This window comes from Chenopodium album, chromosome 4, assembly GCF_948465745.1.
Source record: "Chenopodium album chromosome 4, dcCheAlbu1.1, whole genome shotgun sequence".
Lineage (NCBI taxonomy): Eukaryota > Viridiplantae > Streptophyta > Magnoliopsida > Caryophyllales > Amaranthaceae > Chenopodium > Chenopodium album.
The window spans coordinates 3,524,929-3,551,075 of record NC_137837.1 but is presented as its reverse complement, the minus strand read 5'-3'; the positions used below and the strand labels follow the sequence as shown (position 1 = coordinate 3,551,075).

At 33.5% G+C, this 26,147-nt stretch overlaps 4 protein-coding genes across 4 annotated transcripts; 3 read left to right on the top strand and 1 right to left on the bottom strand.

The window, feature by feature from the left end:
- Window positions 1-2,157: 2,157 nt before the first annotated feature.
- LOC145627474 (uncharacterized) lies at window positions 2,158-3,285 on the top strand. Its single transcript, XM_081679861.1, has one exon. The coding sequence runs from the start codon at window positions 2,158-2,160 to the stop codon at window positions 3,283-3,285; it is 1,128 nt and encodes a 375-aa protein (XP_081535987.1).
- Window positions 3,286-3,541: 256 nt separating this feature from the next.
- On the bottom strand, window positions 3,542-10,260 carry LOC145628580 (zinc finger CCCH domain-containing protein ZFN-like). The gene is made up of 7 exons (XM_081680915.1): window positions 9,871-10,260; window positions 8,642-8,814; window positions 7,846-7,908; window positions 6,328-6,447; window positions 5,918-6,205; window positions 5,116-5,445; window positions 3,542-4,148 (listed from the first exon to the last, which is right to left on the bottom strand). The coding sequence occupies exons 1-7, from the start codon at window positions 9,989-9,991 to the stop codon at window positions 3,870-3,872; spliced, it is 1,374 nt and encodes a 457-aa protein (XP_081537041.1). The 5' UTR covers window positions 9,992-10,260; the 3' UTR covers window positions 3,542-3,869.
- Window positions 10,261-16,146: 5,886 nt separating this feature from the next.
- Window positions 16,147-22,370, top strand: LOC145628576 (GDT1-like protein 3). Its single transcript, XM_081680909.1, has 9 exons — window positions 16,147-16,696; window positions 16,785-16,853; window positions 19,417-19,536; window positions 19,721-19,819; window positions 19,970-20,042; window positions 20,582-20,667; window positions 21,270-21,353; window positions 21,548-21,607; window positions 22,127-22,370. Exons 1-9 carry the CDS (start codon window positions 16,592-16,594, stop codon window positions 22,313-22,315), a joined length of 885 nt encoding a protein of 294 aa, XP_081537035.1. The 5' UTR covers window positions 16,147-16,591; the 3' UTR covers window positions 22,316-22,370.
- Window positions 22,371-24,201: 1,831 nt separating this feature from the next.
- Window positions 24,202-25,892, top strand: LOC145627444 (high affinity nitrate transporter 2.5-like). The gene is made up of 2 exons (XM_081679829.1): window positions 24,202-25,361; window positions 25,508-25,892. The coding sequence occupies exons 1-2, from the start codon at window positions 24,202-24,204 to the stop codon at window positions 25,890-25,892; spliced, it is 1,545 nt and encodes a 514-aa protein (XP_081535955.1).
- Window positions 25,893-26,147: the final 255 nt, after the last annotated feature.

Here is a 26,147-nt window from a genome sequence, read left to right as displayed (position 1 = left end):
GGCAGAGCATAACATAACAGATCTGGGGTCAACAAAGCTGAGTTCCCAACACATTGCAGAGGAGAACTCAGCAGAGTATAGCAGAGCTGAACAGTTATAAAAAAAAAAAAAAAAAAAAAAAAAAAAAAAAAAAAAAAAAACAGGGTTGTATGTACTCACTCGATCAACTTTGCTAGAGTTTGGGCAGCCTTCATTTTCTTTTCTTTCAACAAATGCAAAAGAAACAAATTGACAGGAACTTGCAATGTGGAGAATATATACTTAGAGCCTGTTCTGTTCCGTTGAAATTCAGTTCAGTTCAGTTCAGTTCAGCTCAGTTCAGTTCAGTTCAGCTCAGCTCTTAATTTATGTCTAATGATATTGCTAATGATATTAAGCCAAATTTCATTCTTTTAAGCTCTTATTACAACGACAACAACAACAAAAATAATAATAATAATAATAATAATAATAATAATAATAATAATAATAATAATAATAATAATAATAATAATAATAATAATAATAATAATAATAATAATAATTGAAATAATAATACTAATAATAATAATCAATAAATAATAATAATCATCAATAAATAATAAATATATAGTATATGTGTTTAAAATGTTTAGAGGCTTCAAGTTTTTAATATATTTTCCATACATTTTATAATATATTTTCCATACATTTTATAATTATAATTATATAGTATATTTTTCGTAAATATTTTAATATGTACATTTGTATATACACATATGTATAGTAATAAATAATCAATAAATAATCAAAGATCACTAATCCGTAGTTAAAAATCACTAATTAAGAGCAAGTTTAGCCCCGGGGTGACATCATCAAATTGAGTCTTAAGTATAAGATTTATACTTAAGACTTTTCCCATTTTTCTTCAAAAATCTCAAGCAAGTCTCAAGTTGAGTCTTGAAATTCTTAAGATTTGAGATTGGGACCCACTTCACTTTTATTTTTATTATCCTTTTTTTTTTTTTTACACTTTTCTACATATAATATGTCAAATAATTAAGTCTTAGGGCTAAAGTGATAAATTTGTGTAAGTCTTAGTGAGTCTTAACAAGAATTTGATGACATCATTTTCAATGGGGACCACCAAAAATGATGTCACATTCAAGTCTTAAGACTTGAGGCTAAACTTGCTCTAATAAGTTCAGTTCAGCTCAGCTCAGCTCAGTTCAGTTCAGTTCAGTTCAATTCAGTTCAGCTGAGTTCAGTCAATCAGAACAGGCCCTTAGGGTCTGCTCTTAGCTTATTTTCAGTTCAGTTCAGTTCAGTTCAGCTCCAATAAGTTTAGTATAATTCAGTTATTATCTTAATTTTCTTCTCTCATAAAATGTTCAGTTTAGTTCAGTTCAGCTCTAATAAGTTTAGTTTAGTTCAGTGCAGCTCAATTCAGTCACTCAGCTCAGGCCCTTAATAATACTGCTTGTACTAAACACTTAGCAGGGAGCTTTAGCCATCTCCAAGCGCTGAAATTAGCTGTTGTTGTCTGTCGTCTCAAGCAGGAAATTCGCATAATTTATAAAGTAAAAAAAAAATAATAAATAAATAAAAAAGGAAAGAAAGAAAAAAAGAACGGATAACGAAATAAGTGGCCGGTGTAATGTACTACTCGTAATGTAAATCAAATTCGTTGGTTTATCTCAAAATATTTATTTTTATTTGATGTATTATTTTAACTTACTGGCTTTTATTTTAGGAAAACTTTCCTTAACCCTTTTCCTAATCCTAGGAGGTTTAATTAATTGTAACTAAAATCCTAAACTAACTACACTACGAAATATGCTTACCCACATTCTACTTTTATAAATAATCCATGCATGCAATATGATTCACAATTAATCATCCTAGGGAACTAGGAAAAAAAAGGTTTAGGAAATTGATTTGTCCCAAAAAAAAAAAAAAAAAAAAAGATTAAAAAATAGTCAAAACCTTGTCTTCCAAGGTACAAACCATTAGATTATAGTCATAAGAAATAATTCAATATTGTATACTACAAGCTATACGGTATTTGATTTTGTTGTTTAAAAAAAAAAAAAAAAATTCATTATACTAACGTAGCTACAAATAAACATGTCTTTCAATGGAGAAATGTACGAGATTATGTCATGGTTATCCACAAAACCCTTATACAGATTATCGACCATGGCAAAGTCAACACTAGAGTACCTTTCCGAAACACATTTTGCAAAGAAACAAAGCCACAACTCGTGCATGAAAGCGGAGGAGTCTTTGATCATTCAAGAAGATTCAAGTTTAAGAGAAAGAGTTCAAAAATTACGCGTTTGCTTCTTACCTGAAAATCGTTCCTACAATGATGTTCCTAAGGATTCCATCATGTTTTTAGTGGAAAAAGGTCGTATCTTAGCATCAAACAACGGTTTATTTCTATGTAGGACAATTGATTCTAGTGTACCAACTGAATTATTCCTGTGCAACCCCTTGACGAGGACTTGGTTACCTTTGAAGTTGCCTAGTGAGGAATTGGCTAAGATATTTCAAGACAATGGGGAGTTAAAAGTTGCATTAGTATGTGGTAATGTTTTTGGTAAGAAAAGTGAAAATTTTCCTTTGGATTGCACTCTATTGTTGTTTAATGAACATGATTTGGAAGATTGGAATAGCGGATATGATGTGTACATGTTAGAGGAAGGCGAATGGATACTCATAAACGAAAACATTAAAACAAAAGGCGGAGATTTGGAGTTTGATTATCAAGTTTGTTGTGAAGATGGTTTGTATATCCTAGCAGAAGGTTGTAGTCCTCATGTGTTTCATTATGATGTCGAAAATAGGACTTCAAGGGATATAGCATTGCCCGAATACAATGAAGAATTTGGTTATTTAGATATTGGTTGTTTTCGTGTGTTTGGATGGGAGCGAAAGGAAGGCAACTCTTGGTTTGATTCCATTTGTTTGGTTAAGTGTTTCGATAACTTGATCACTATATGGGTGCTTGAGCACAACACAACATTGTCGAAAGAAAAGAAATCGAGTTCTTGGCGTTGGTTGTCGAACATACACATTGAAGATGATTTGTGCATTGAAGATTCAAGATGGACAGACAGCTTTACTATCTTGGAGAAGCAGTTGATTTTTGCTGATTTAGATGGCAATATTTATCGGTATTATTTGGAGGGCAAAGATTACGGCAACTTAGACAAAATTTACGAGTATGGTTATAGTTCTAGCTTAAAACTAAGATTTAATTCCTTCTCTGCAACTCTTCGCCCTTGCTCCATTGATGGGCAAAAACCGATTAAGATTAGGTAGTTTTACTTACTACCTCCGGTCCAAATTACTCGCAACCTTGGAGTATTATTTGTGAGATATAAAATATTCCAAAGTTACTACTGATTTGGACCGGAGGTGGTACAATTCTTTACCTAGGATTAAAAGAGTTACTGTTTTTTGTATTATTAGTGAACCATAAATTGTTGTTAAATATGGAAATTTTCCAAAGATTTGATTTCATTGTCAAGCTAATATTTCCCATGAAACTTATTATAAGGTAATAAAAACTCAGAAATTCTGCAAGGATAATTTCAAAGGTTTTTCATAACAGAGAAGGTGATCAATTGTTCACAATGATTTCACCAAATGTGACAATAATTTCAGATTTACAGCACATGAAGGAGTAGGGGAAGGGCGGCCAAAACTCTCGGCTGTAATACATCCTTTTTTTTTTTTTTCCAGAGAATTTGTAAGTATATAATCAACTTAAACATGAAAGGAAAGCTGTACATCTTCAGCAATCGGAAAATGAATTTACAGGTAAGCTCCTCATAATGCCGCAAAAGATTGCAAAAAGGGGAGTCAACCCATCAAGCTTCTCTATTTAGGAGGAAGCTTAAGCTTTATCTATCAGTTTCGACATCATCATCACCAGACTGCAAGTCCCTCGTTTCTGACAAAGAGAGCCTCCTGTTCTTCCCTGTGCCTGATTCAACCAGCCCTTCTGACGTCAATGTTAAGCCTGCTGCTGATGATGATCCCAGATAACGCCGCATAGCAGAGGCATCAGTAGATGTGGGAGAGACATTGTATGCAAAAATTCCCATTGGATGATCAAACTTGCAGTTTGGACCGAATTTGCATATACCATAACGAGAATAAAATATGCACAAAGGTTCTCCCTGTGAAAAAAAATAATAATGAAATACAATTAGCAATGCCGGAGCATTCAGAAAGACGGCATTCGATAGATGTTAATAATCCCACAGAGGCAGTAAAATAAACAACTTAAACAAGTTTTGTCAAATGCCAAAGGAGAGAAACTAGTGGTCAGTTGTACTCTTTCACTGCAAGGAACTTTAAACCTTATGATCTCATTGTACACATAAGGAAACTAATACAATACGACTAGTATTCACAAATTATGAACATGGATCATTTTGAAATACCAACAACACAATCAACAAACAAAACTTCTAAAAAGAAATATACCCTTCAGTCTATAGAGTAATAAGAGTTAAAATGTCGATAGGTGTTTATTTAATTATTTAATTGAAAACACACCTTTGTTTCTACTTGCAAATATAAAAGACCGATAACATTAGTGGCCACTCACAAGTCAGAACACACAGTCTAATCAAATATCATTTGAAGGTTTTGTAACAGTCAGTGTTTTAACCCTATCTGAGAGTGATTACTATCCCATCTCCCCTCCGTCCCCAAAAAAACAGGGGAAAGTAGAAAAAAAAAAAATCTCAATGGTGCATATCTAAATATTGTGAATGTCAGATAAAATTGAGGACAACAGATACAGGCTACAATCATGTTACTAGGATTCGAGAGCTCAAATCATACAAGGGTAAATTTCCAGGGTTGGATTCATTTACTTTTTAGAGATAACTTCATGTTACAGATAAAAAAAAAATTAAAAAAAAATTAAAAAAATAAAGAAAGAAAGAAATGAAAATACCCTTGTCAAAGACTCGGAATGTCAAAGATACTTGAGGTCAAATGAAGGAATCAAGTAACATAGGGCTACAGCATAGTATTGAACACAAAGCAACAAAAAATTTATAATATTTTAAAAAATATATTTGAAATACGAGTAGTAGATTTCAAAAGAAACTTTAAAGGGGAAGTGCAACCTACCGGACGCAATGGCAAGCCCAAAGCACTCAAGAGGCAGTCGGGAGCTGGAACTAGTCTTTCTCTGGGATGATGAAACCGACAAACTGCGCCAAACTTACAATCACCAGTCTTCATGTAGTATTGACATTCGGGTTGTCCAGGCCTCTCAGGGAAAACATTGTCTCTCTGAAGCGCATAGTAACCCATAGGGATAGATCCAGTGCGATACGAAGAATATGCACCCTGAGAGGCAGCAACTGCAGATTCACTCTGGCGTGCAGTCCCATAGCCAGGACTGTTTCCTGATGTCTGCTGCTGTCCTTCAGGAGACGAGACTGAACCCATCTGACCCTAAGTAACAAAGAAGACGTGTGAAATAATACAAATAATATAAAGTTTCATGCTTTCATCAAAATTAAAAATGATATTGGCAGCTGACACTTGTAAAAAATAGATAATCTAGAAGCTTAACTATGCATCAAATGCTAATAACATGAATAATTACGAAGAATGGCAAAGGATGCTCCAACTTAGAACCCAACAACATGCTGGTCCATCACTGATTAAGCCCACCTCTGTTCGACTTATTTGACTTAATCAGACAATATAAAATCAAATTTCAAATAAACTCAGACAAAATAAGTTCAAATAAGAAAAGTTGGGAATTTGAAGACAACAAAAGTCAAATAGAACATAGCCTTATTCATTTTGACAACCTTTTTCAATTAAAATGCCAGCTATTTAGAAAAAAAAGGTTTAAATCTTACTATAATAATTATTTCTTAATCACCAAATAGTTGAAAAGGCTAGTAGCAAAGATTACCATATAGGCATTCCACCCTGGAACTGAAACAACTCCTTGTGGAAGAATCAAAGGTGTGTAGCTTGAAGGACCTTGCCAACGCGGACTAGGAATAATTGAGGCTCTAGACAAAGACCAATTTGTTAATCCTCCTGGATATGACTGCTGACCAGGAGTTGTCGGAGATTGAACAGGTGGATACACAGAAGAACCGCGGAAAGAAGCAGATGGCTGAGGGTGATGGAACTTGCATGTACTCCCAAATTTACATTGTCCGGTTCTTAAATAGTATGCACACTCAGGTTCATTCTGTTAAACAAAAAGAAAATAATAAGAAAACTATTTTAGTATGTTTCAGATCTTATAAATCAGTTTTTCAAAAATGGAAATAAAATAAAATCAAGACCATGAGTCCAAGCAATAAATTCTACCGGGCGAAGCGGGTATCCTAAGACATTTACAGGTACTCTTCCAGCAATCCCAGCTTTGTCTTTAGGATGATTAAACTTGCATGTTGCTCCAAACTTGCATGTTCCAGTCTTCAAGTAGTACTGAGAAGTTGAAGCAGCACATAAAAATTATATAAGAAGAAAAAGAAATAACATTAGGAAAGACTACACACAAAATACCCAAAGGCTTATTAAGACTTTTATATGTGAAGAAGAAAGAGAGAGGAGAGAGGAGGCACAAAAGTTATTCAACAGCAGTTTTCACTTCAGCTTGGACTTCAAAATTTTCCACCACAATAATCCACGATCATACTAGCACTTTCTCAGTTCATCATCTTCTCTGCTGCCATCAAGATATCATATATAATACTTGACTTTTCAAGAAAAGGGAAATTTTATGCTTGAAATATTCCTGTGATTCATTTATTAGAAAGATAGCATGAAGAACAACTTACAGAAATCATCCCCTTTCTTACACATCCCTAATCGAGACAAGATCTGAAAGCAAGCCACAGCATATATCTCTGTGGCTCAAAAATTGCATCTATCTAAGTTTTTCAGGTGAACAAAATGGCACATAATGTTGTATCAGGCAAACTGTTTTAAGTATTACATGCCAAAGAAATAACAAGGAAACGCGTCAACAATATGTATACACCAATTGGTGACGTGTTCAGTGACACAAATCTGTCCATGGTTTTTGAAAAAAAAAAGGATCACGTAACACACAAACAGACTAATCACTCCTAACAATCTCATATTGAACTCATCCAATCCATTCCGATGAGCAAATATTCATGTCAGTTTCTTGGGACCTCCTACTGTCCAGCCTAGATCTCACATCTGGAGACCTCCAAGTATTCATATATTTCACACATTGAATCTCTATTTTTGGGGCAAGTGAGAATTCTTCTAAGTTAAGGGAACTATTAAAGTTGGCTATATGTCATCAGTCCTGCGCATATGAGCTCCTTAATCAAGATTCTTCATCAGCCACTCAAAATTAATTTCACTACCAAGTGCTATTCAGTAGCAGCTTAGAACTAAAGTCTATCCTGAATGCATCTCAATTGGAAGCTACAATGTCCATTGTTGAGAATCTTGAGATAGCTAGCAGCAAGGCACATGCAATCCAGGTTAAAGTTAAGTTCCATTCCAAAATATTTATTATATAGCCAAACAAAAAATGTAGCGAGCAGTGTAGGGCCCTGAGTTGACACGGTTTCCAAATGATCACCAAGAGGTAGATATGCGCATATGCCTAACAGCATTGCTGACAGATTGATTGGATAAGCATTGGCATTTTGAGCTATGTCTGGAATTTCACATTTCTATTACATGTAACGATAATAATAACTCTACACAAACCACCACTCGCCAGAAACTAATGAGAGGCAATCAGTACAAATGAAAATCCCCAAGGGATTTCCAGAGCATCATTACCTTTTCAAAATTATAAATGAATAAATAGCATAGAACAAATGGAAGAAATATTCATGCCTGGCATTCAGGTTGACCGGTCCTTTCTGGAAACTCCCCCTTCATTCTTGCAGTGGCGAGAGCCTGTTGTACAATAATATCTATCAAATTCATCAAAGACACATCCTTGCAAGAGTAAGACATTTATGATAAAAAGAAAATATCAAAACAAAAGTACCAAACACTTCCAAATTTGGGATGTAAAGCAATTACTGTACACAACCCTATTTAAACACCAATTTGAATATCTCTTGTAATGAAAACTTATTCTGCTCATTTTCCTCATAATGATTTTCCATTGAGAGGCAAGACTTACTTTTGCAATGAAGTTGAAGTGGAGATTTGGCAATCCAGATAGCAATGTCAAATCATATCAAATAGAAACAAAAAAAAAATGGGTAGAAGAGAAAATTTGGCTTGTAAGAGTGAGGTGGAGGAAATAATTCAGAAACCGTTGCTGAAAAATACAACTTCTTACAAAAGAGTTTACATCCCAAAGCATTTGTATGCAACAACATTGACACGATGATGATGAAACAAACCCTTAAGTCTCTAATTAAGGAAACCAAATCTAACCCCTGACTTTAGGCATCATGATTTTGTCCCAGCAGTATCTACACAGAAATCTTCATAAAGTTATTCATGCGATCTTGTTAATAACCCTTTTTCATTAACCTACATGCTAGCATGCCTATGATATCAGCGTAAACAAAACGGAGCAGCAAGAATCTGAAGACAGCAGAAAGTAAGAGACAAGAACAGTCAAAGATTTGCAAGTAGCATGTTATGTTTCTACACAGTGGGTGCCAGAACTTACTAGCTTTCTATTCGAAGGATGATTGAAGCGGCATGTCGAACCAAATCTACAAAGTCCTGTTCTGAGATAAAAGGAACAATCTGGTTCCCCTTCACGCTCAGGATAGGGACCAGGAGGATAAATTCCAGTATCCAATGCTTCAGAAGATCGCATATTTACAGGCCACATTGAATCTGAAATATCAATGTTATTCATATAAGAAATACGAGTACAACACAACTCTTTTGCCATTTGACAACAAGAAACAAGTTACTTTAGTAAAAACTTTCACAAATCTAAGCTATACACAGAACCTAAATCCCAAATTGCGAATGGGGGACAACGAAAGTAACACTCAATGTACATATTTCACATGGAATCCTAAACAAACATTCCACCTTTAAACCATCATGAGAAGACATACACTGTCAAAATCCGTAACACTCGAGCTAATCATGATAAACCAGACACATCCAAAGCATCCAACACAAACACATCAAGTTTTAAATGTTAATTCTATTACGTTTATAGGATTATACGGAGTAATTCGCGCCCAACACTAATATCATAGAAATCGTTGATTAAGGTCTTCTTCAAGATAAATAGTTATGATCAAAAAGGACAAACCCATTTACATTTACAAACCAAGAAATGTTATGTTATCAAAAATGTCATCCACATTTATCAAAAGTACTACAATTTTAGTGACTCATATTCCATAAAGCATATCAAGTGGCTTCAATTCTCCGCAACCCCCAAAAATTAAATAAAGCAAAATAAAAATAAAAATTCCCATTTTTCCAATCATTTTTCCCAATTATTCAATTTTGGAAAACATACATTATTAAACCCATTTACCCAATTTCACTACCGATCAAACCCAATTCCCCAACCTACTTATCAAATAAATTAAAATTAATATTATAAATATAAGAAAACAAAATGCCGATTAACCCAATAATTGAATTATGTAAGAGTTATAACAAGGAACCAAAATTCTCAATTTTACATTTTTTTAAAATAAAAAAACTAAAACCCATGAAAAAAAAAGGGGTTTCACACTAAAATTATCCGATCAAAACCAAATGAAAAAAATAAAAATAAAAAACCCCAGAAAATACATATGAAGAATTCCCATAAATTAAAGAACAATTATAAATAACAATCACCAATAATATAATACAGCATTTGACAAACTCCCAGAAAAAATAAAGAATTATAAAAAATAAATAAATAAAATTAAAAAAAACCTTCATCTAAAAGAGAGGATGATCCAGAATTAACAGCAACAGCAGAAGGTCTAGAAATGGGGATTACAGCTCCATCATCATCATCATCATCAACAACAACACTAACTTCTCGAAACGCCATCGTTTTAACACTAACTCCATTCAATTCTTCATCATCATCATCAACAACACTACTGCTATTTACTTCTTCTTCCTTCTTTTTCAATACAAAATCTCATTATTTTATTAACGTATAAATGTCAATTTATTTAATAATTAAAACCCCAACAAATATAAAATAAAATTAAAAAGAAAAAAAAAAAAGGGGGAGAAGAAAAAGAGGAGAGAGAAAGTTGTTTGGGAAAAAAGGAAAGTGGGGGAAAAATCTAGTTCTCTCTCCTCCACAAAATACAGAGTGTAGGAAAAAAAAGAAGAGGAATAATAAAAACCAACCATTTTTTTTCCTATACAACTATATTTTCTATTTTTTTTTTTTAATTAATATTATTATTATTTGTTTTAATATTTGAAGAAGAAATTAAATTTTTGGTGTTTTTTACCTGTGTAAAAAACGGTTATTTGACGCGCAAGAGTAAGTGAGTGTGACGTACGCGCTTTGTAATGGTAGAGGGTAGAGTGTACTTTTATTGTAAGGACGCGTTTGGTTGACGGTCGACATCCTTTTTTAAATCATTGTGCACTTGTTTTTTTTTACTCGTGTAACACAAAGGTTTGTAGAATATTGAATCAGTTCGTCCTGTGTGCGGCCGGCCACACCGTGTGACCACTTAAAGTAACCCCTATAACATTGATTAATTAACCCCTGTAATACCAATTAAGTAATCCCTATAACACTGACCGAGTAACTCTGTAATAATGATGAAGTAACCCCTTTAACACTATTAAGTAACCCCCATTACACTAGCAAAGTAACCCCTATAGTGGCTGGCCACACGGTGTGGCCAGCCACATATAAGACTTTGTGATATTGAATACACTTCCTAAAAAGGAAGTATTTTAGTGAGAATTTATGACAAAATCACTCGTTGGTTAATATGGTGGGTAAATGAATGTTTATTGCTCGTATAACTGGCTATTTAAGGTTGATTATGTTCGGTAATGTTGTGTGTAAGGAATTAGGATTCATAACTGGATTTTGTGTTGTGATAGAGTGATAATGTAGGTTATGTTGTGTTTTGTGTCATCTATAGGATGTGTAAGGTAATTATCTGCATGTTGTATAACTCGTGTTTGTACTTTGTAGCAATTGAGTGTATACTTGTGTTATTTTTGTGAAACTACGTTTTAAGTAAGATATACTATCACTACAACCGTCATTACTGTTTCGAGATTTGTACTTTTTGATTATGAATTAAGTTCAAAATGAGAAACCTTTTTCCTATTTATTACTTAATGAATCTGAAAGGTAGCACAATTAATACTAACTACGAATTCATGTCTGATCTATAACTTATTGTTTTACCATTCTGACATTTTTAAACTTTAATGAAGCATTAAGTCAGTAAACTGAGTCTGAAGTCGGCAGTTACTTAGCTACAGAGCACTTATGCAATGGCTCCAATTTGTAAAAAAGAATTTCCGGTTAATCCTACCTCAAAAAAAAAAAAAAAAAAAATATCAATGGCGAAATTCTATTTTTTGCATTACATCCACGGAATATAAAGATCGGAGTTTTTTTTTTTTTAATCTCATGAAAAATTAAATCGTATATAGTTACTCTAAAATCTACTCAACCAATCAAAAGTTTGAAGTGAAAGAAGGTATACTAATACCACCATTAGTTTCCATACAATCACTTGGAGAATTATCGAGAGTAAGATAGATTTATGTTTCTTTGACTACTAGTCCCTTTTCAATCACCAATGTCAAGAGGTAAAACAAGGATTGTATTTGATGGCAAGTTATGATAATAGTCACTTTCATTCTCCTATAAAAGTTGTACCACTTCAATTCCACTCATATATAGTCACAATGTATTTCCTTCGATATTTCATATATTTGATTTAGACATAGGTTCTTTTCCCTTAACTAAAAGTCAATGTACTCTTTATCGGTTTTTCACTTAATTTATATGCTTTTACCGTTTTAAAAAAGCTGCAATACTTTGACTTTAAACGTGAGAGCTCGCTGTGAACAACTGTTACAATTTTTTAAAAACAAACAAAGTATTTTTCTATATGATTAATTGGGAACTTTCAAGCTCTTTTAGAGCAAGAGTAAAGCGAAGAGAGCTCAGGGAGGAAAGTTTATCTAAAGTTAGTAGCTCTTATACGAAGTATTACTTTTCTAAACTTATTATTACATATTATCTTATACTCGTATTAAGGGTATGTCTTGATTTACTGAAAATAATTGAATTGAACTAATTGGGGCTGAAATGAATTATATATGAAAAAAAGAAAATTAGGAACTAAACTGAAATGAATTAATTAGAGTTGAAATGAAGTAAAGTGAACTGAACTGAAATTAAGCTGAATAGAATAGGCCTAAGGGCCTGTTCTTATACGTTTCAGTTCAGTTCAGATCAGTTCAGTTCAGTTTAACTCCTAATTTTCTTCTCTTATAAAATATTCTTTTCAGTTCAGCTTAGCTCAGTTTAGTTCAACTAATTTCAGTTTATTAGAACAGACTCTAAGTAAAGGTAAGGAGACAAGAAAAAAGCCTTATTAGGTGTGAAGAGAAACAAAGCCTAACGCTGAAATAGAATAGTAGAATAGATACGATTAATAATTTAATAGTGTGTGTTGGGGAGACAAACGGTCCTCTTTAAAACAAACGTACAAATGACTGAATTTGATTAACGACACTTTGCGTATAATACAGTACTTTTATTACTTTTTAAGGTTGACGTTTACACTTAATCATGCTTAAGCTTAACCAGGACACGTGGACACTTGTAATGGCGTTTGCAATATTTTCTTTTTTATAATTAAAAATTAAAATAGAGAATATAAGGGACTGTTTGGACCAGGTACCGGGGATATCGGACCTCATTCGCAAAATCTACTCTTTTTATTTATTTTTTTTTTTTTTTTGAGGCAAATCTACTCTTTTTATTTTTTTTTACCAATTACAGGTGTCTCCTGTTTTCATGATATTCTTATTATCTTTGTCTCATTTTTTTTTTTAATTTATTTATTTTGTAATAAGATCATGTGTCTAAATGTTATAGGTCACTAAAAGTTCTAGAACTGATAAATTTATAATTTTACTTGGCTAGTAAAATCATTGCCTGCATTTTATCAGATTCTGAGAGTGACATTTTAACAGAAGGTAATCAACTTTTTAATAGGAAAAAGGTTAGTGCTCATTATTTTTGACTGCATTAAATAGCTATGTAGCCTTGATTATATTGGTTTAATTCCAAAATAGTGGTTCAATCTTTGGTTAAGTTGAATTATGATTAGGTGACTCACTAATTAAATTGAATTTTCTCTTGATAAATCATAATTATTAAACGAACAAATTTTAGCACAGGTAGTTTTTGGCAATAGGAAAAATTTGTTGTGTATTGTATAAAAAAATAGGAAAATTTTGTTGTGTATTGTAATTACCTTTCGAAATGAGAAAGTTACCATTATAAAAATACTTAATATCTGTGAGAGTGTAGTGATCTTGAAATAGAAATATATTCAGTATAATATTAGTGAGTTCAAATTATATCCAAATGAAAAAAGAAAAAAAAAACAACAAATTTGACATTATTGCTCTATTGTCCATATTTGTTTTCAAAACCATTTTTTATCATTCAACTACCGCCCGACCAGACCGTATAAAGTTGTTTCATACCAATAACCTAATTAATACCCATCAACGTCATTTTCATGCTAGCACCCTGATCGAGTAACAATGTGATATCATGTGATAACTCGTGATAATCAGATAATACATGCAGTTGGAGATCGAATATATTCCACGCATATTAATGCTCTTTTTGGAACTCTTTTCAAATGAACAACCATACAACAATTCACAAGTCAATCAAAGAATTTACATAGCTGACAAACAGTCACAAACTAAAGAATCATTATTAGCATAATAACAGCTACGCGCAGATTCATAAACATGGATTTATACGAGTAGGATTTGAAAAAAAAAATAATTAGTGGAAATTTGTTAATTAGCAAAGTTAAATAAGAATAACAAAAGGGGATTTAATTATATAGAAAAAAAAAAGATTCAAATTTTTTTTTATCAATGTCATCATATGTCTTGGTTTGTGAATTACAAGTTTACAGCATTTAAGTGTAACAAAAAGGGGAAAAGGAGAAGTATTGTTTGAACTAAAAGTGTAATTAAATATCCTTTTTGCTAGATTGACATAAAATTTCTTAAAAATATAAAATAAAATAAAACTCTTGAATGAATAAAAAAATAAAAATTATTCCACTTTTGCAATTCATATTAGACGACTAAAACTTTAGGTAAAGTTTTTATCCCTATTCACTCAATTAATGTTGTACACTTTAAGGCAATAAAAACGTAATTATGAATATCTTAATTTATTATATAATTCACACCTCTGTTTATATTAGACTAAAGATGGCACTGTACTAGGTTGAGTTGATCTATGATACAATACGACACAGCAGGATACGAAGTACAACACTAGACACCATATATGCTTGCAGTTTTGGGCCAATTTAAAAAAGACACAGTGATATGAATCCGTATGATGCCACACATCATCGACAATGAAAATAAATAAAAGGAATTAGGTATCGCATGACGCGGCATGGTAACACGTATTCTCAGCCATGCTTGAACCATTTTGTTTTAAATTTTCCTACACGAGTACACAATACTTAGGGCCTGTTCTCATACGTTTATTTTTCAGTTTAGTTCAGCTCATAATTTCCTTCTCTTATAAAATATTAATTTCAGTTCAGTTTAATTTAGTTTAGTTCAATTCAGTTGAGTTCATTTAGTGAGAACAGACCCTTAGTGAGCAGTTGTTGACCATGTTTTGTGGCATAAGACATATGGGTTTGACATAGTAGTGTATAAATCTACATATATAAAAATCACCAAAAAGAAAAGGAGAATAGTATTTTCTTAGGTGGATATCCCTTTAATCCCTATAACAAATTGACAAGTGGACAAGAATCAACTACCATATACTCTTGTTCTAATCATAATTGCATGAATTAATCAAATCGGTAATGACAAAATTAACACTAATAATGAGCTACTCCGTAGCTAATTGATGAGTACGAGCCTATTCTAAAACCCTTTCAATCCCTTTCTATTTTTTGACCAATGATGAAGTTGGAGACTTGAGCGGGAGAGTAAGCTTTATACTGTAGATTTTACTTCGCTTTCTATGCCCATTTTTGTAAAGCTTTACAAACAAATTACTATCTCAGTTATATATTGTTTGTAATGATTTGTCATAAAATGGAGAGAAAAAATGTCTACTCATTGCAAATAGTATGAAACGGAGGATACTAGTAAAGAAGTTTTGGCTTTCAAGTTCATACAAGGTCCAAAGGGATCGGATAAGATTAGTTTCTTTGTGAACCCTTTTGTAGTAAAACTAATAGCAACGAGATTAGAATCTTTGAAATACTTAGTAACTAGGTTAGAACCCGTGCGATGCACAGTTTATATAAATCCTATTTTTAATTTGTATATTTTTAAAATAAATCGCTATTATACATGTATATAAATAAGAATTACATATATTTTGTAATTTTTTAAAAAATTATATTTTAATCAAAATTATGATATGGTATATGTTCCACGTTGTCTAATTTATAGTTCAATGTAAGATGTCATTTATTAGTGTGCTATTTAAAATTGTTTCAATTTCCTACGATAAATTGATAGGTTTTAATTGTAATGTAGAAGCTTCTAATATTTAAATTTCAAAAATGTTAAATATGATAGTTCTATAAAAAAAAAAAAAATTTTTTTTTTGAAAAAACGAAAGAAAAAAATGTGATATTATCATTGCATTCAGGCGGGAAAAATTTTATTGAGAAAGTGACACGTGGACAATGGTGACGTCAACAAATTCTATTTTATTAATAGTTAATAGATAGATAGATAGATTAAGCATTAAAGCTTGGTAGAGTTCGTGGAAATTCAAAGTTCGAACCCCACTAACTACATTTGCTTGAGAGTTGAGGGATTCCCTTATCCTCTTCTCTACTCTCAAGCATTGACCTATAAAGTAGGTGTACGATGATCAAAATAACACAACGAATACTCACTACGTTACGGATTACTCTGTATAATATACACACACGTTGATAATCTAATTAGTTTAACAGTGATAAACGGAGTCAACTATGATGCTTCTAAAGTACAGTAGTAGTGTAGTGCAACTTGGTGGGTTGGTGAGCTTGCAAATCTTGTGATACGGAGTATCCAACTGTGTTAAAGCGCCGAGTTAACTCAATTGTCGGCCATGGCTTAATCTCTCTCTCTCTCTCTCTCCTCGTTTTTTAATTCAACCCAGAAATTAGAGTGAGAAACTGCTTTTGTAACTCCACCCAAATCTCATTTTTAATTATTCGATCTTGTTTTCATCTCCCCTTTACGGTCAATTTACGCTAAATCAAACCCTAATTTTCTGATTCTTTCCCCATTTTTTATCTTACGATTTTGGGGATATTCCTTTCAATTTCACATTTCCAACGAAGATCCTTGAAGATCTGATTTCTAATCATTTTTCAAATTCCCCCAATTTCCCTCTTCTTTTTGTAGATTTGGGGAAATGGGTTTCCGATTAAACCCTAGAAATAGGTATTTGACTTACCGATTTGCTGTTCTGTCGATTTTTGTCATTGGGTTGCTGCTTGCTTCTGCTATCTCAGCTCAGGTAATTAGTTTCTTGATCTGTGAACAATTTCAATATTTTAATATTTCTGGGAATTTTGAGATCTTATGAAGTTGTATTAATTTTTCAGGAAAGTGGTGATGATGATCAGAATGAGAGGGTTGGTGGATCAGTAAAGGATTTGGGACGGCGTAGTAAGGTTTGAGGAATGCATTGATTTGACTAGATTTCAGTGATTTGAACCAATGTAGTGTGATTTGGTGCTAGAATTTTTGATAATTTTTGTTCATTTCATTGATCTTGATGGGATTGGTTTATACATGGAAATTTGATGCATTGATTTATTTTAATTATACCTTTTAAAATTGGGTTCTAGTTCTTCTGTAAATGCGTTAATAGTCTGATAATGATGAACAGTTTAACACTACTTTTTTAGTAATGCTGCTGAATTTTGGTTACATGGCCTTAATTAAGAACATGATTTGTAATAAATGAGTTATCCAAGTCTCTGAGATGCAACGATAGTTATTTAGGAAGGGTCGGTTTATTCAGGGTATTGGAAGGGACACTTTATTCATTGATCTATGTACCATGCCTATGCAAGTGACAGGCATACCACAAGTTTGCAAATGTGCATTTGCCTTTAACCTATGTAGTGCACTAAAAGCTCTATGAGACAACATAGAAGATGATGAGTATTTTGTTTGTAGAATGTGGCAGTGGTTATATGGACACAAGGTTTTCAACTATTTGTACTCCCTCTGTCCCTAAATTACATTCCTACTTCTAGCATTACATTCCTACTTCTAGCATTTATTCCTCACATAATAGAGAAAAGTAGGAATGTAATTTAGGGACGGAGGGAGTATCATTATAGTTCTTGCATATTACGAGTAGGCTTTTAGCTCAGGGATAGAACTAATAGAAGACCTGAAAGCATTTATACATTGCTGTTGTCTCATTACAAATACCTGAATAAGCATATAAATTGCCAATCATCATCTACATTAGACCTATGTGTTTCAGTTTTGAAAATGTAACTTGTTAATTAGGAATGCATGCTCTTCATAAGGAGCATCTTTGATCTTTCATTATCCACTCTTGGGAAGAATTATACTTCCTCCGTTCTGTTAATATTGCAACAAGGAGGAAATTACGCATCCCGAAACACCTTTTATATGCTAAATATCTAAAATTGTGTAAGAGTAAAAATTATAAAAAGTTGATATTGTGAAAGTATTTTATGAGACGAATCCAACAAGATCCCACTTGACTATATTTTGCTTAACGTATAACTCATATTATATGGTCAAACAAGAGTGATGAATAGTGCAAAAAGTCCATTGTTGCAATATTAATAGAACGGAGGAAGTATTAAACTTTGTCAATTTTTGGCATCTTTTATTAGTCATTGTCAAATAATGCAATTACTTTATTGCGTCAGAGTGCAAATTTTAGTAGCAATTTTGTGGTGAATTGGTGGGGCATAACTTTTGTCCTTTTGAAGGGGTAAGATATTATGGTCAATAGGGCGACAATGATATGAGAGTTCCATGATTAAAGCTCTTTCAATCGAAATTGCTAGTGGCCTACCTTGTGCAAGGTTTTGAAATCTTGTATCATAAAGAGTTGTTTATTTATTTAATTTTTATTTTAGTGAAGGGTTTTACTGACATAAGACATATCAAAGTTTGTGCTATTATTGCAAATACACGAAGAGCTATCTAACATTTTGACTATTTGTCAACTGTTGCTAAAATCTTTCGATACTGAAGCTAAGAAGTTATGATAATTGCTGCTTGTTGCTTCATGAAGTGGTGTATTGCCTTTTGATTTTTCATTATCTGTGGCTGGGATATATGCATAGCCTAATTGTCTTTTTGGATCTGGTTCACTTGTCATAAAAAACTGCAGTTGTTTTTATGTTGCCGAGTTCAAGATTAGCTAGAATATATTGTGAATATTACCATTAGAGTCGTTTTGGAAGACAAGCATGAGGAAGTTAGTATGTTGAGAATGGGAGAGTACAAGCGTACTGGAGCTGCTCAAGCTGAGAGTTTGTTGCGAAGTTCTTCCAAAAGACTCCAATGGTGATAGTCACTATACATTTGTGAAGTTTTGAACTCATGCAGTATAGAAACTTGCAGTTCTGGTGACAATTGGCCCAAGAGGCTACAAGTGATATCTATGTTTGATCCCTTCCAGGGATGGTGACAATTTAGAAGGCTGCCACCACTTCATGCAGCAGCATGTAATGCACATTCAGATATATCTTAGTTACTAATGTATGTGTACTTGGTGAATGACAATGGTGAGGTTTAAACAATTTAAGGTTTAAGTTGACAAAATCTGGAAATGTGCTATTGTGTGAGGGACAGTGGATGAATTTAGTTATCTGGGCAGGTTCCCTCCTCTGATCTCACCTCTTTATTTCACGGACTCTGGAATTTAGACTTCCCATTTTGCTGGTTTCTTATATGTTGTATCAGGCTTGTATTGATAGTTAAATCAATCCTTTCTTTTGGTCTTATTTCCTTCATCTTACCATAGTTATTTTCCCATTTATGTTCTCCTTATATTATCAATGAATATCTGTGTTGATGTCTTGCTCTATCTATCATGCTGACGATATAATACACAATGTTGGCTTTATCATTAATATATGTGTGTTGGTGGGTGAGTCTTTGGTGTTGGTGTAGATATGTTTTAATAACTGTAATATGAATACATCTCAAGATTACAAATATGGGTTATTGTTGCAGATTGTGCTGGAGCACCTGGGAAAAGATGCTGATTCCATACATCTGGGCATAAATTTGGACTCTGGTTTAGGAGTTTTTGATGCCTTCTTTGCAAGTTTATGTATGATACTTGTGAGCGAGGTTTGTTCTCCAGCCACTACTGTAATAATATTCAGATCGTTGTACATTAAATCATAACGTATCATCACCACCTATTGTTACTATTTACTCTTAGTTCTCTCCATCTTATCTTTCAGTGTCCACTCCTGCTAGATTCATGCATATGTAATTATGTAGGGCTTAATAGCTGATGATTTTGTGATAGATCGGAGATGAGACATTTATCATAGCAGCTTTAATGGCAATGCGTCATCCAAAGTCCATTGTATTATCTGGAGCTCTCAGTGCCTTGGTTGTGATGACAGTAAGTTTTTCTTTTTTCTTTATTCAGCAAGAATTTTCTCTTTTATCTTCTTGTACTTCCATGTGATTTTCTGCAACCACATGCATTTGCAACTATGGAAGATAATGTGTTGTGCTTTGGTGAGGCTCATTGATGTTATTTTGTCAATAGGTTCTCTCCACTGGACTTGGTAGGATAGTTCCAAATTTGATATCAAGGAAGCATACAAACAGTGCAGCTACAGGTATATCTTGTATATGCTGTTAATGTTGTGTTCTTTGTTGTGTGTTGGGAAGGGTTAGCCTTCTTTTAGATTGTTATACTACTATTTCATGCATATTTTATTTAATTTAATTTTATTGTGTGTGGGGATGGATGTGTGATTATTTATCTCTGAACCCCAAAATTTTCAAATATCTTATTTTCTGCGTTGTTGGCATCTCATTAGCTATTTTTTTTTAATGCATCTTTAACCAACACAGATGTTCCATAGTGCATTAGCAGCACTTGTAGGAGTTGATTTGCAGTTTGTCTAGAGCTATGCACTGTTTCTCAGTTTATTCAATACCCTAAGCAGTAATGTGAGCTGGTCAAATCGACCAATTCAATCAAGTATTAGCTAACAATTAACAATTCCCCACCCACCCACCCACACTCAAGACACTGAAAAATCCCTAGTTAATGACTGCTGTTTCATGTTGCTTGATTATTTTGCTTATCAACTTATTGGGTTATGTGCTATATTTATTTTCTTACAATGTATATTTTCTTTTTTCCATGCAGTTCTTTATCTATTTTTTGGTTTGCGTCTGCTTTACATTGCTTGGAAGTCTGATCCTAAAGCATCACAGAAGAAGGAAATGGAAGAGGTATGTCATCATTCCTCTTTCTACTTTAACTTCTTTGCATTTTGCATGTGGATGCTTCTTTCTTGTTGGTTGCCTTTATTCATGTGGCATGCCATCGAACATATATTATTCTTGTAATCAACAAAGTGCTAGTATGTTACTTGTGCAATTTATGATTGATTGTCATTATCTTTTTTCTTTGGGTTATGAGACTGGTTTTGTTTGATGTTTATGTATCGATCAATAAGTCTCCTTGACATCACTGCTTAGTGTGTTGCAATGAGTGGCTCTAATGTTTATTTAGTGTTCTGAGTTTCTTTACTTTGTATGGCTTTTATATTTGATACCTGTCCTTCTTGGATTAATTGTTTAGAGAAATTTTCTTATATTGCCTGACTTTATTGGGAGCAAGGACAATTCATGGCTGCATGCCTGGAACATTATATCCCTTTCTGTAGTTCCCTTGTAATATATGAAACACCGAGGCTGACTCTTGCTTTAGTAGTTGAGTAGCTATGTAATTTCTGCTTACTGATTTGGGGTGCCTCTGTATTTATTAAAATTCTTTTACTTAATATCTTGTTTAATTTTTATTTTATTTATTTACATATATATTTTTCCAGGTTGAAGAAAAGCTCGAGGGAGGACAAGGCAAAACATCCATACGCCGTTTCTTATCAAGATTTTTAACTCCTATATTCTTGGAGGTATGCTTGGAACTGATTTATATATTTAATTAATTCTTCTAGTATCTGGAAAACAAAATATGCAATCCCTCATTATATCTAATTATTTATAAGGGAGGTCATGTTAATGTTATTTTAAAATTGTCATCGAACCTCTTAGAAGAGTCTTACTGCAACGCGGATCATCTAATATTGTTGCTTTACATATTTTGCAGTCATTTATTCTCACCTTCTTGGCTGAATGGGGGGATCGTAGTCAGATTGCTACAATTGCTGTAAGTTCAACTTCCATTGAATTTATAAACCATAAGCACTTCTACAAGTTTTCTCTCTGCCTTTTAAATTCATGACAATATGACTTTCATTGCTTTAAGCAGCAGCTATAATCTCAGTGAACGGGGAATATTGTCATGCTACTAGCTCATAATTTCAATTTGTCTTGTGATGAATTCTTTTGTTGCATCGTTTCTCATTTCCTTGCTAGTTTTGCATGTCATTGTTTTGCTTCTAATAATAACTGTTGCCTGCTGTTTTCTTTACGAGTCATCAAGCCCTTGATTTTAAGCACAAGGAAAATATGTAAATGTGGACAGAGTTCCTGTGGTTCTGGTTTGATTTTTGCGTAATTGGCAAATCTATCTTATTTTCACCAAAAGTAGTAAAGCTGGAGCATGCATTATAAATTTATAATGGGTTTTGCTTTATATGTATGGATTGCTTTTGTACGAAATTTTGTCCTGGGTCTTGACTTGCAGCTTTGATAATTCTAATGAAAATATTATCTTGACTTGCAGCTGGCCACACACAAAAACGCGTTGGGCGTATGCGTGGGGGCCATACTGGGCCACTTGGTCTGCACTTCAGTAGCTGTGGTGGGAGGAAGCATGTTGGCGTCCAGGATCTCGCAACGCACAGTCGCCACCGTCGGTGGCTTCCTCTTTTTAGGATTCTCCTTATCATCATACTTCTATCCTCCACTATAGTACAAACTTATGGATTTGTTGGCTAACCACATTCATGTAATGTCATCATGTTACTTTTCTTTCCTTCTCTCTATTCAGAATCTCCTTTACAGTATTTCCTTTTTTTTTTTAAAGATATAGTAGTATAATACTAGTATGTTAGCTTTCCTTTTAACGTCTGTTTGGGGTGTAAAATTTTTGATCATGTAAAGGAAGGGAAAGTTTTCCCATTTTTTTCTACCATAAATTTCAAATCTAGTTGTTCTCATTCAGAGTTGTATACTTGCATGATGTTGGATCTCTCGGAATTGAAATTCAATGACATGTTTAGGTTACACTTTTGCAAAGTTGAGAGCAATTACTTCTGATCCTTCCAATTCAAATAAGGCACTAGCGCGAGAAGTTATCTTGGACCCTGACCCATTATTCCAAGCAATTATCACGCTTGTGTGAGATTTGCCTTCAAAACAGTAGCTGTTGGCCTGTTGCCGCAGGCTGTGGGAGAAGGATCGCGCTCGAAAATATTTACAGTACTGCAAAGCTGGGTAAATAAACGAGAAACCTGAGTTCATGCTTCATTTGTTTTCTCCTTTTAGAGAAAAACAATAAATTAACAATAACAATGGAAAAATAAAATAAATCCATTCTTATTTTCACAATTTATTATTACTTATACGTCTTCCGTTAAATGTTAATTGCAACAGAGGATTATTTTTTTGTGAGATATAAATATTCTTTTGTTGCAATTAACATTTAACGGAGGAATTATATCAAACGAGCCGTGAAATTAGTACTTATTAGGTATTGAAGCATGATATAAGCTAGCTCTAGTTAAGTACATATGCATGTGAGTATTTATTGAATGACTGCGAAGACCAGTTATATTAGCATCTAGATTTCCTCATGATTAGTACAATATGATTATGAAGTTGGATATTTATTGTACTTGTATGACATTGACAATATAATGCCTGAATTTGTCAAAAATTCTCCATTTTCTACACTAATACGACAAATCAGCCTACATATAATGTTCCAAAAATGTTGAAATATGATTGAATATTGTAATTGGAAATTTCAAATTAATCAATTTTATTGTGTTTAGAGTATAATGAGGCATATCAAACGGGAGATTAGGTTCGTGATTACAACTACTCCGTACATTACATTTAATTTATTTCTTCCTTCTATAGTCCATTATAAATATAATTTGGACATTTGTAGAAGTCAATCAACATAAATTTATTAACTTTGTTGAAAGATGATTGAATACAAGAATAATTTCTTAAAGCTTCAAAAGAACTAATAACAGAATATACCAACGTTATTCGGCGAAACTATTAGTTTTCATTCAACTTCCTGTCAAGAAAGAGCCATGTTAATAGCAATGAACTGTCAATGAAGTCATAGACTTTATTATCATGTAGATGATCATTCACGTACTTTACTCTTACAACTTTTAGTAGGTAGTATAACATTGATACTTTATGATGATGAATGAATTTACACTATAATATAATGCTCTAAGAATAGCTTCATTCAATCATTCATACAAAATGTTAAAGAGTACATAAAATTCATTATCAGACGACAAAACAAGACGCACGAACAAGTTGTACGGAGTATATTCCTAACAAAAAATCAACATCATACAGAAACCTTAGGTTCATGAGTCATGGTAAAAGACAGAGACTCCGCTGAGCTCGCTAGCAAACGACAAAACAAGACGCAGCAACAAGTCATAGGATGATAAAAACCAATAAAAAGAAATATGTACACATAAATAGTACTACTAATGACCTCTTCAACTCAAAAGTGTACAAACTACAATATAAAGTTGAACCCAAAATAACATCTAACACATTATAATCTAATTTCAGAACAAAAAATAGTACGAAAAGTACAACATGGCTTCCAATATTGTTGGAGAGAATTACGAGTTATCTGAAACAAAAAAATTTGTTCTGCCAGTTGATACAGAAAATAAGGCCACAATTTTTCCATTATTTTCAATTGCAAAGCCTCATATGGTAGCATTTCATTTGAGTTGGTTTCAATATTTCACTTGTTTTCTGTCAACATTTGCAGCTCCGCCTCTGTTACCAATTATCCGTGATAACCTTAATCTTACAGCCAGTGACATTGGTAATGCAGGGATTGCATCTGTTTCCGGGGCGATTTTTGCCCGTCTTGCCTTAGGTTTTGCCTGTGACATGACAGGTCCTCGCCTCGCTTCTGCAGTCACCTGTTTACTCACAGTACCTGCTGTTTACCTCTCTGCAATGGCTAGCACACCTGTTAGTTACTTCCTGATGCGGTTTTTTACCGGATTTTCTCTAGCCACTTTTGTGTCTACACAGTATTGGATGAGCTGTATGTTCTCCCCTAGAGTAGTTGGTATAGCTAACGGTCAGTCAGGTGGATGGGGGAACCTCGGCGGAGGAGTAGCTAACCTTGTCATGCCACTTCTTTACAGTTTAATCCTCAAGTGTACTGGACCTGAAACAGCATTCACTGCCTGGAGGATTGCATTCTTCATACCGGCTTTTTTTCAGATGTTTTCGACGTTTGCTGTTATGCTGTTAGGCCAAGACCTTCCTGATGGGAATTTTCTTCGCCTTCAGAAATCTGGTGAAATGCACAAGGACAATGCTAAGAAGGTTATATATCATGCAGTCACCAATTACAGAAGTTATATCACTGCTATAGGATATGGATTCTGTTTCGGAGTTGAACTAGCCGTCACAAATGTCATTGTTTTCTACTTCTATGATCGGTTCAATCTTAACCTTAACCTTGCAGGAATTGTTGGTGCACTATTTGGTCTGGTTAACATTTTCTCTAGGTCATGTGGTGGATTGTTTTCGGATTTCATGGCGAAAAAGTATGGAATGAGGGGGAGATTGTGGGGGTGGTGGGGTGTTCAGACACTAAGTGGTGTAATGTGTATTATTATGGGACGCCTTGACACTTTAAGCGCTACCATTGCAGTCATGTTGATCTTTTGCTTTCTTGTTCAAGCTTCTGAAGGACTCACATTTGGGGTTGTTCCTTTTGTCTCAAGAAGGTAAATTAATCATACTACTTCAATAATTTCTCTGTTTTATATGTCTTAGCGTAAAAAGTAAAATATCAACTTTTTATAATTTTTTACTTGCTACAATCCTACAGATGCTAACTTGTAAAAGTTATACGTACGTGTGTTTTTTTCAGATCTTTGGGGTTGGTATCGGGCATATCAGGAGCAGGAGGAAACGCGGGTGCAGTGATATGTCAAGCAATATTCTTCAGAGGTTCACAATTTAAAATAGAAGATGGAATAACATACATGGGTATTATAATCATTGTTACAACCCTTAGCTTAGCATCGATATATTTCCCTCAATGGGGCGGTATGTTGGTCGGTCCAAAACAAGGTGTTACAGAAGAAGACTACTACATGAAGGAATGGGATGCAGATGAGCAGGCAAAAGGGCTTCATAAAGTAAGCATGAAATTCGCCGAAGGCAGCAGGAATGAGAGAAGTTCTACAGCCAAACATTATGTATCAGAAGAAGATGGTAGCACACGACGGGGCACACGGCCAGCCAATGTCTAGCTTGACTGGCTTTCTGTTTGTAATACATGATTTTTTGTTAATTTATTGAGAATTTGTGCCTATGAAATAACAAATATACTTCTAAGTCTCAGATGATCAGTTCATATTGGTGTAGATTTATCTTCATAACATGATTGATTGCATGCATAAATCAAGATTGTCTTTTTAATAAATTTACAAAAGTAAATGACGTCAATATCTTGTCTAAAATATAATTGTTCTCATGTGAGTTGGGATTAATTGTCCCACATTAAT

Coding starts and splice junctions, on each gene's coding strand:
- LOC145627474 (XM_081679861.1), top strand. CDS start 2,158: ATGGCAAAGTCAACACTAGAGTACCTTTCCGAAACACATTTTGCAAAG.
- LOC145628580 (XM_081680915.1), bottom strand. CDS start 9,991: ATGGCGTTTCGAGAAGTTAGTGTTGTTGTTGATGATGATGATGATGAT. Junction 6,448..7,845: donor CCGGTCAACCTGAATGCCAG/GCATGAATATTT, acceptor TCAACTTCTCAG/TACTACTTGAAGACTGGAAC. Junction 5,446..5,917: donor CAGGGTGGAATGCCTATATG/GTAATCTTTGCT, acceptor TTTGTTACTTAG/GGTCAGATGGGTTCAGTCTC.
- LOC145628576 (XM_081680909.1), top strand. CDS start 16,592: ATGGGTTTCCGATTAAACCCTAGAAATAGGTATTTGACTTACCGATTT. Junction 20,043..20,581: donor TACAAACAGTGCAGCTACAG/GTATATCTTGTA, acceptor TTTTCCATGCAG/TTCTTTATCTATTTTTTGGT. Junction 21,608..22,126: donor GTCAGATTGCTACAATTGCT/GTAAGTTCAACT, acceptor CTTGACTTGCAG/CTGGCCACACACAAAAACGC.
- LOC145627444 (XM_081679829.1), top strand. CDS start 24,202: ATGGCTTCCAATATTGTTGGAGAGAATTACGAGTTATCTGAAACAAAA. Junction 25,362..25,507: donor GTTCCTTTTGTCTCAAGAAG/GTAAATTAATCA, acceptor TGTTTTTTTCAG/ATCTTTGGGGTTGGTATCGG.